The sequence below is a fragment of the Leucoraja erinacea genome, chromosome 22 (assembly GCF_028641065.1).
Source record: "Leucoraja erinacea ecotype New England chromosome 22, Leri_hhj_1, whole genome shotgun sequence".
Taxonomy (NCBI): domain Eukaryota; kingdom Metazoa; phylum Chordata; class Chondrichthyes; order Rajiformes; family Rajidae; genus Leucoraja; species Leucoraja erinaceus.
The window spans coordinates 28,596,151-28,606,217 of NC_073398.1; the positions used below are offsets into that span (position 1 = coordinate 28,596,151).

Here is a 10,067-nt window from a genome sequence, read left to right on the forward strand (position 1 = left end):
TAATAAGCAAAATCAGTAAACAATGAAAACATACAGCAGGTCAGGCAACATCTGTGGAAGCAGAAACAATTAACATTTCGGGTCCAGGATCCTTCCTCGAAACAAAGGTCCTGGACCCAGAACTGTTTCTCCTTTCAGAGATGCTGACTGACTTGCTGAATAATTCTGGAAGATTTTGTTTCTGATGCCCAGCATTTGCAGTTTTTTAAATGATCATTGACATGAATCCACTCTAAGGTTCTTTCTGAGTGTTGTGCCCCAATTGGACTTCCTTCCCATTTGTATTCCAGCCCCTTGAGGTAAAGACCAAAATGTCACATCTTTTGAGCTCTTAGTTTGTGTCCTCCTCCGTCAAACCACAATGCTGATACCCCTAATGTTTCAGCCCCTATCAATCTGAAATGTGACAAAATTAGAAACTAACTACGACAAAGTCACAAAGTTTTACAGCTTCAAAACGGGCCCTTTGGCCCACAGTGTTTATGCCGACCATCACTTCTTTAAACCAATCCAATTAGCCTGCATTAATTCCATAACCCTTTATGTCCTGTTTATTCAAGTACTTGTCCAAATGCCTTGTAAATTTTGTTACATTGATATAAAATAGTTGTCTTCCTTCACATCACTTGTATGAAGCTGTTTGTAAATCCTTTCCTATCTGTCTCCCCCCTCACCCAATCTTTTTTTTTTCTTTGTTTCTCTCTACTGGATTATTCCCGGCCTGATTCTAGATATCTGCTTCCCCAGGTCTGGTCTAATTTAACGAAACCAGGGAGTGTGTTGATGTTTGACCCATGCCAACAGTCAACTTAACGGAAACAATTAGTTAGATGTTTTTGACTTATTACAATCACTGTTTAAACTATTCAGAGCTGAATCATTGCATACATTTCAAGGTCAAATTTCTCTTAACTGCCTCAAACTGTTCATCTCAGTCTTTCCTTAAGATGGTGAGTTCTAAGTTCTGTATCCTCTCTGGGCAAGTTCCTCCTGAGCTGTCCGTTGGATTTTTTTGACTTTCTTTTATGATCCTTGTTTAGATCTCTACTTGGAAATACTTCTCCTATGTCCACCTTCTTAAGCCCGTGGTAATCTGATGGACTCTAGTTGGTACCTCACTGTTACCCCTTGTATTTCACACCGTGTAATATTTCACCTCTGCTGTGATGTCATGAGTGGCACCAGTGACATCGTGAGCAACTAATGGTGCTCACAATGCACTGCTCCTATTCATGATGTCACAGGCGTTGGAGAAACCAGATTGAAAAACCACTTCAAGATCCTCCCTGACAATTGTCCTGGAACCAAAAACTGGATAGACTGGTTGCTGGAATGTGGTGAGTGTATGGTTCAGAGTGCTCGGCTGGAAATTTTAATGAATTAAACATATTAAAGTCAATGAGATGGAAACTTAAGTTCATAAAACATGGGGGCAGAATTAGGCCATTCAGTACATCGGGCCTACTCTGCCATTCAGTCATGGCTGATCTATTTTTCCCTCTCAACACTGGTCTCCTGCCTTATCCCCGTAACCTCTGACATTCATACTAATCGAGAACCTATCAAATTCTGCTTTAAAAGTATCCAATGACGGCCTCCACAGCCGCCTGTGATAATGAATTCCACAGATTCACTACCCTCTGGCTAAAGAAATTCCTCCTCATCTCCATTCCAAAGATACATCCTTTCATTCTGATGTTGTGCCCTCTGGCCCTAGATTCTCCCACCACTGGAAACATCCTCTCCACATTATATAGGCCTTTCATTGTTCAGTAGTTTTCAATGAGATTCCCCCCTGATCCTTCTAAACTACCATGAGTACAGGTCCAGTGCCATCAAACACTAAGTAGAAAATCTGGAATGGGTTAAATACCTTTATTTGATTTTAAAACATAATGATGGATATACTTAGCAGCTCAAGCAGCATGGCAGAGTGCAAAAACAAGTAATGTTTCCGATCAAACAAACATGCAAATTGGGAAAAGCAGTAGACCTCCAATTTCCCTTACCACCATCCAGGAACCAGTACTTCGAGGTGAGACATTCTCTTGTACCTCCAAACCTGGTCTACAGCATTCAGTGCTCGTGATGTGGCTCCTCTACATTGGAGAGACCAAATAAGGATGAAGCAGTCATTTGCACAACACCTGTTCTCCATAAAACATAGGAGCAGAATTAGGCCATTCTGCCATTCAATCATGACTGATCTATTTTACCCTTTCAACCCCATTCTCTTGCCTTCTCCCCATAACATTTGATGCCCTTACTAATCAAAAACCCATTGATCCTCGCTTTAAACATTGTCGATGACTTGGCCTTCACAGCCGTCTGCGGCAATAAATTCCACAGATTTGCCAGCCTCTAGCTGAAGAAATTCCTCTTCATCTCCATTCTAAATGTATTCTGCTGTACCCTCTATTTCTGGATTCTCCCATTACTGAAAGCATGATTTCCATGTCCACTTTATCCAGGCCTTTCACTATCTGTTTGTTTTCAATGAGATCCCCCCCACATTCTACTAAACACCAGTAGGTATTGGCCCTGAGCCTTCAAAAGGTCCTCGTACGTTAACCCACTCATTCCTGGGATCAATCTCGTAAACCTCCTCTGGACCCTCTCCAATGCCAATACATCGCTCCTCAGATATGGGAATCAAAACTGCTCACAATGTTCCAAATGTCACCTCACTAGGTCCTTATAAAGCCTCAGTATTAAATTGTTGCTTTTATATTCTCGTTCCCTCGAAATGAATATTAGCAGTGCACTCGCCTTTCTTACCACCCACTCATCTGCAAAGTAACCTTTTGGGGATCCTGCTCCAGCAGTCCCATGTACCTTTGTACCTCCAATTTCTAGATCCTCTCCCTATTTAGAAAATTTCTTTCTTTCGCCAAAGTGCATGACCGTACACTTTGCTATGTTGTATCCAATTTGGCACTTCTTTGCCTGCTCTCCCAACCTGCCCAGGTCCCCTGCAGCCTCCGTGCTTCCTCAACACTACCTGCACCTCCACCTACCTTCATATCATCCGCAAACTCAGCCACAAAACTGTCAATTCCATCATTTCACACAATAACAAATAATGTGAAAAGTAGCGGGCGCAACTCTGCCTTCATCAGTCAAGGTAAGACCAAGCACAAATTAGAACAACAAGTCATTATTTTGCTTGGTTAGCCTACAACCCAATGGTATGGATTTACAACTTTCCAATTTGAGATAACCCACACCCCCGCTGTTTTTTTTCCATTGCCTAAAATCCATCCATGTGTTATCTCATTCACCCTTTACATTCCCCCATCTCCCACCCTAATTACCAATACCTCCTCCCTCCTCAACTCCATCTGCCCATCATCCACACACCAAACCAGCTGGGTTTCTTCTCCCTTGGTCCACCTTCCCTAACCCCTCCTCCACCTTAGTCCATCGTCTCTCCCTTTTCCGATGTGACATCACCTACCTTCTACTGTGTCTGATCTTCCTCCTTCCCTCTCTGACCCAGTGCCATCTCGTTAAATTCTCCTCTTCACCAATCTCCCACCAGCATCTGCCTGATGAAACATCTGCCTCGATGCTTCTTGCTATCATATCTGCATAGAAACATAGAACATACAAACATAGACAATAGGTGCAGGAGTAGGCCATTCGGCCCTTCGAGCCTGCACCGCCATTCAATATGATCATGGCTGATCATCCAACTCAGTATCCTGTACCTGCCTTCTCTCCATACCCCTGATTCCTTTAGCCACAAGGGCCACATCTAACTCCCTCTTAAATATAGCCAATGAACTGGCCTCAACTACCTTCTGCGGCAGAGAATTCCACAGATTCACCACTCTGTGTGAAAAATGTTTTTCTCATCTCGGTCCTAAAAGATTTCCCCCTTATCCTTAAACTGTGACCCCGTGTTCTGGACTTCCCCAACATCGGGAACAATCTTCCTGCATCTAGCCTGTGTAGCCTCTTAAGAATTTTGTAAGTTTCTATAAGATCCCCCCTCAATCTTCTAAATTCTAGCGAGTACAAGCTTCTACCACCATCTCCACCCCTCCATTCCCCTGCAACATGTTCCAGCCACTCACCTTCCCTGTATAAAACCTTGCCTTGAGAGTGTCCTTTAAACCTTCGCCCTCTCACCATAAATCTATGCCTTTCAGTATTTGATACTTGCGCTCAGGTTAACAAAAACAACTTTGAATATCTATCCTAGCTAATAATATAACAATTTCTATCAGGTCGCCCCTCAGCCGCCGAGGCTCCAAAGGAAAGAATCTAAGTTTGTCCAAACTCTTTCTACTCACTACTGTCTCTAAACACAAGGCAGCATCCCGACAAACTACTTGCATTGGTTGGCATTATCATGTATAACCGAGATTCAGTGACCATTTTTTGTTTTGCGTGCAATCCAGTCAATTCGGAGCACATCATGTAGTGTAATGGGGAAAATAAACAAAGCTTCGCATCCTTCCTGTAAGTGTAATGCAGCGACTAGCGTTGCACACAATGCTCCAACATGTGGCGCAAGCAATGTTTTCCACAGCTATAAGTGTATCTGTCAAGATGCTGTCTAATGGACACTGGTCTTCCAGATGTTTGGGATGGGGTATTTAGCCCCCATGTGCAGCCACTGGGTGAACTTACCCACCCACAAGATGCTGGGGCATTGACTCCCATTCCTCTGGGCTCACAGTTCCCCGGGATACTTTCCCCAGTACATTATGCGGGAGACTCCGTGCCTTCTTGAGTTTCTATGGAGACGCGTAGTAAACAATAGTTTTCCGCCTGAGCTTGGAGCTGGGGTTTGGATTGCCCGCCTCTGACTGAGTCTGAGCCCGACCGAGCGGCGGGACCAGGTATGTGTCTACACGGGGAAGGAGGGAGGGAGAGATTGAACGAGAGCCCCTGGGGCTGGATGCCGGCGCTGTGCAACAGTATGTGCGGCTCTGGGAGCGTCTGGTCCGGGCGGGGATCCAGCGGGTGGGTCGGTGCCTGGCCCGGGGCTCCCACACCCAGCTCTCACTGTCCCGGGCATCTATCTCCCCCTCTCGCCGCGTCCAGCCCGGGCGGTGGGAACTTTAAACACACGGCCAGACACAGAGAGAACAGCTGATGCTGGAGCATTGAGCGAAACTGTAACGTTGTCACAGGTCTGAAGAAGGGTCTCGATCCGAAACAGCTGATGCTGACCCGTCCCTTCCCTCCAGAGATGCTGCCTGTCCCACTGAGTTACTCCAGCATTTTGTGTCTATCTACAGGGAACTACACACACTCACTGGGTCACGATTGTTTTAAAGGAACACAGCGAGTCAGGCAGCATCTCTGGAGATCACGGATAGAGGCGACGGTTCGGGTCAGGACTCTTCTTCAGACTGATGCAGTTCCTCCAGCACTTTGTGTTTTGCTCGTTACTTTGCTCGCGGGAATTGGGAAGAGGCGGGTGAGCGGTGACATTGAGGGTCTTTGTCCGGAGAGGAGCGAGGCGGCGGAACTCACGAAAACACACAGAGAGCCGCTGAAGCAATTGCTTCGGAGAGATGCATTGAACAAGGGGCTCTGCTGGTCAGGCAGCGTCAGTCCGAGGAAGGGTCCCGACCCGAAACATCGTCTGCCCATTCCGTCCACAGACTTTGAATTCCCCCAGCACTTTGTGTTTTCGCCTCTGCAGCCTCTCGTGTGGGAGGCTAGATGAATGCACGGTTGAGGGGAGGTGAGGTGGAAGAGTTAATGAGGAGCACGGAACAGCATAACCCCGCTGGGCCGAGTGGCCTGGTTTGGGTGCGCTGACTACCTTCAAAACTGGGGAAGGTCGCTCAACTGAAATGGTTGCTTCTGACTTCGAGGATGTTGTCGTCCTACAAGATAGAGCATTGGAGGAATTCCAGAGAGGCATGACAGTGGAAGGGGAATTTACTAGCGGTTATCTGGAGGAGGTTGCAGACATGATCGATAGGGCATTGTGAAAGGGATGGTAGTATAAACATGCCTTTAACAATGAGGCTAGGGCAGTGTGTTGGGTAAGTATTCGATATAGATCCATAAGGGGTGGTGGGAGCTCAGTGCGTGGAACAAGGTGGGAGCTCGTGTTTGTAGGTGAAGGTGAGACTCTGGAATAAGGAAGTCTTAAAATGCCATGGAGCAGGATGAGGGGTTCAGCAGGATATGGGCTGAACTTGAAGTGGAAGTTGGTTGATATTATGGAAGTTGTTGTGAAGACAGATGTTGTAAAGACTAGACATTGGCTGCGCTGCTGATGAATGTCTGATTGTTGTCTCTTTCCAGGAGATGGTTGTCCTCGAACAGGACTAGGAAGATTCCCACTCTGTGACTCAAACAGTTTTACAATGGTACAGTATTGAATCCAATTTTTCTTCTTAAAGGGGGTTTATTCTTTAATGAAGGAAAATCTTCTCCATCCATCCATACCCTGCCCATTATATCAGTAAGTTCTATGCCTCTACAAAGGAATTTTGGATACCTATCCACTGGTTTGTTGACCAGTAATAGATGGGTGATGCGTACCAACAATCTTGACCTTCCACATATTCTTCTCCTCAAGCAGAGAGAATTATGGAGAATTAGGCCACTTTATTATGGCAGTGCCTTGGGTGTGAGGCATGGTTGGGTGAACGACTGAGATGGTAAACAGATCTCCATCTGCCCCAAGGTTGTGTTTAGATGTAGGTTTATTGTAGTCACGTGTACCAAGGCACAGTGCTATATTTTGCATGCTATCCAATCAAGTACAAACTTGAAGGGAAAGATACAGAGCGCAGGAGGATGAGGGGTGATCTTATTGAGATGTACAAATTCATGAGAGGAATAGATCAGGTAGACACACAGAGTCTCTTGCCCAGAGTAGCGGAATCAAGAACATTTGGACCGGTACAAGGATAGGACAGTTTTAGAGGACTATGGGCCAAACGCAGGTAGGTGGGGTTAGTGTAAATGGGACATGTTGGTCAAGTTGGGCCAAAGGGCCTGGGCCATACAATGTCTCTACCACTATGAATATAGTTCTCGGCATTGTAACGCATTAGTTCCATATAAAAAGTCCAATGTCCACAGGTTGGAGAATCAGGACTGTAATCTTGCTCATAGATGGATCATTCAGAAGCCTGACAAGAGGAAGCTGGAAGAGGGGAAGAGTCTCTTGGGCAACTAGTGGTGGGTAGTAGGGACATTTGGCATCAGGGACCTTTCCATCATGAGCGATCATTTTATTGGGAAAAAAACCAAGTTGCCTGCTTTTTGTTGCAGCCCGGCAAGGGAAGCAAGCCCAAGGCACAGAATACAGGCGGCAAGAAGAAGAGTGGGAAGAGGGCCGCCGGGAGCAAGAAGAAGAAGAAGAAGGAGAAAGCTTCCCAGGTGGAAGTGGACATCATGAGTCCTGCAGCCATGTTCAACCTGTATTACATCTCTCACAATGTGCCTACCTGCCTTGCTTATCGAGGCTTCCTCTGGCCTGGAAGACCCAAGAAGAAAGGACGGAAATAAAATGATTAAATAAAGAAAATATATGTAGAAATAAATATCTAATATTCTAACATAAGATGGTGCAGATCAAAAACTGTCTATATCCCAACTCACGTTTTGGTTTAATCCACCCCTCTCACATTCCTAACCCACTGTCGTTAGGAGGAATGCCAATGGATTGATGCAATCTGCTTTCTCAGCAGCCAGGCGTCAATCTGGGAGAAATATTTAGGTTGCGGGTAGGATAGAAAAGAATTGGCAAATAGAATGCATTTTTTCAGGATGTGAGGTTTACTGAGGCGTGCTGTACTGTCCTGTTCTGTTCTGTTAAAGAGCTCACTACCAAAAGCTGTTGAGGCAGTTTGGAGCACAGCAGCAGAGTTGCTGCCTTAAAGCACCAGAGACCCGGGTTCGATCCTGACTACGGGTGCTGTCTGTACTGAGCTTGTATGTTCTCCCTGTGGGTTTGCTCAGGGTGCTCTGGTTTCCTCCCACATTCCAAAGGTGTGCAAGTTTGTGGGTTAATTGGTTTCTCTAAAATGTCCCCAGTGTGTAGGATAGTACAGGTGTACAGGTGATTGTTGGTTCCCGTGTACGTGGTGGGCCGAAGGGCCTGTTTCCACACTGTATCACTAAACTAAATTAAACTAAACTAAACTATTCCAAACTAAACTGAACTAAACTAAACAGCGGAGAGGGAGAGAAGCTATGGTCTGAACTAGGCAACCAAAGGAACAAACTGAAGAATTGTAGATTTCTCCTCAGAGTTTGACCAGCAATCGCTCTTCAGCCAGAAACACTAAGGGATAAGTGACTAAATTTTCCCTACATTAAAGCAGTGACTACCTTTGTCAAATAGCTCATTGTTTGCAATTTTGAGATGCCTGGAGGATGCAAAAGATGCAGGATTCATCCAGATTTGCCATTTTTATGCTATTTTAAGTTGTTTATGTAATGCAAGATAGGTTGTGGAAGGATATCTAAAGCTCTATTTCCCCAAAGGCAGCGACCAAATGTTTTTATGATCTCTTTGATACTTTATATCATGTTACAATTGGACAAGTTGTTGGTGAGACCTCACGGAGTTGTATCCGCATACTCATCTAAAGGTGGTGAGAATCGCTCGATATTATTGCTTGGTGCCTGATTACCAGTGGAAAGCAAGAGGAGAGGGTCAAGGAAGTAATTTAAAATAAAACACACAAAAGGGTTTTTTTTTTTAAACGGGAAACCTTAGCCCTGTAATTAGGGTGCCCCTGCTTCTGGGTTCAGTGACATCCTAATTACAGGGCTAGGCTCAGGTATTCCTGATCCTTTCAGGCCAAGACTATCATTAAGTGCCCATAGCTACCAGTAATTGTTTTTCGGATGAGAGGATTACCGTGGGTCTGGATTTATAAATAAGTAAATAGCAATACCCTGTCCTAAAGAATATCGTTAAATTGGGTAAACAAAGTGCTGGAGGAAATCGGTGGGTTATGCAGCATCTGTGGTGGGAATGGACAGACAACGCTTCAGGTCGGGAACCTTAAACGTCACCTGTCCATTCTCTCCACAGATGCTGCCTAACCCTCTGTGTGTCTCCAGCACTTTTTGTGATTTGCTCAAGATTCCAGCAACTGCAATTTCTTGTGTCCTCATTGAGTTGCCATTTGGAGTGTTTGCAATTGATCCCACTATGAGAAATAAGGATTTATTGTATTAGAGGCAGTAACTCAGAACTTGGACAGTAATTGATTTTAAGGAGGACCTTCTAGGGGAGGGAGATGAAACACTGGCAGTTGTGGCATCTTAGGCTTGCACTGTGCAAGACTCAGTATTTTGAGATGAGATATTCATTGTCAAACCTGGCTCACTTGTGACATCGTTGTTTCCATGTGAGACAATTCTAGTTTGAATCCCACATCCTGTGCACTGGACGAGTGTTGAATTGTCAAATGGGTCATTTTAAATCAGACGCCATCCATCTAGTTAACTGAATGTAAATCTCAAAACTTCATAAAGCAGTGGAATTTTCCAATCTGGTACTAATCCCACATAAATTAGCGCAAGACAGATTTTCTGATCATTTATTTCAGTGTTTCTGGAAGACTTTACGGTGTGAAAATAGCTTCCATGTTTGCGTTTGAAACAACAGTGACTGTACATCTTGAGTAAGATCTCCACTAGGCTGTAACTTTCTAAAGAGCTTTGAACTCATCAATTTAGTTTCCAAATATAATCAATGTTGCAGTGGTCGAATGTATTGAGAAACTGCATTGGGGTATATATAAACTGGACAAGAGGAAATTCACCCCCCCCCCCCCCTTTCTGAAGAGTATCATTGAGCCCCATGTCAAACCAAGAGGCCAAACACAACCTCAGTTTAACATCACATTCAAAAAATGATGTAGCACTTCCTCAATATTGCACGCATGTGTTGGCTGGGGTTGTGTGGCAACCATGGGGAGTGGAACTTCAAAACTTTTTCATTGGTTACAATGTGCAGAGAGACTTTTGAAGAACATGATAAGCAACATAAGTTAACTCTGATTTGTTTGTTTGGGAGAAGTTAGCAGAGATTGGGGTTTGGATAACTAGTGAGAGAGGAGATGACT

General features: G+C 44.7%; 1 protein-coding gene across 2 annotated transcripts; it reads left to right on the plus strand.

Annotated features, from left to right (window-relative positions):
- The first annotated feature begins 1,111 nt into the window (after nt 1-1,111).
- On the plus strand, nt 1,112-9,733 carry LOC129707897 (small lysine-rich protein 1). Of its 2 annotated transcripts, none has more exons than XM_055653340.1 (3): nt 1,112-1,337; nt 6,277-6,341; nt 7,255-9,733. In XM_055653340.1, exons 2-3 carry the CDS (start codon nt 6,339-6,341, stop codon nt 7,489-7,491), a joined length of 240 nt encoding a protein of 79 aa, XP_055509315.1. In that variant the 5' UTR covers nt 1,112-1,337; nt 6,277-6,338; the 3' UTR covers nt 7,492-9,733. The 2 variants fall into 2 exon arrangements, with proteins under 2 accessions (XP_055509315.1, XP_055509314.1); XM_055653339.1 differs by lacking the exon at nt 1,112-1,337 and adding an exon at nt 4,711-4,850.
- Nucleotides 9,734-10,067: the final 334 nt, after the last annotated feature.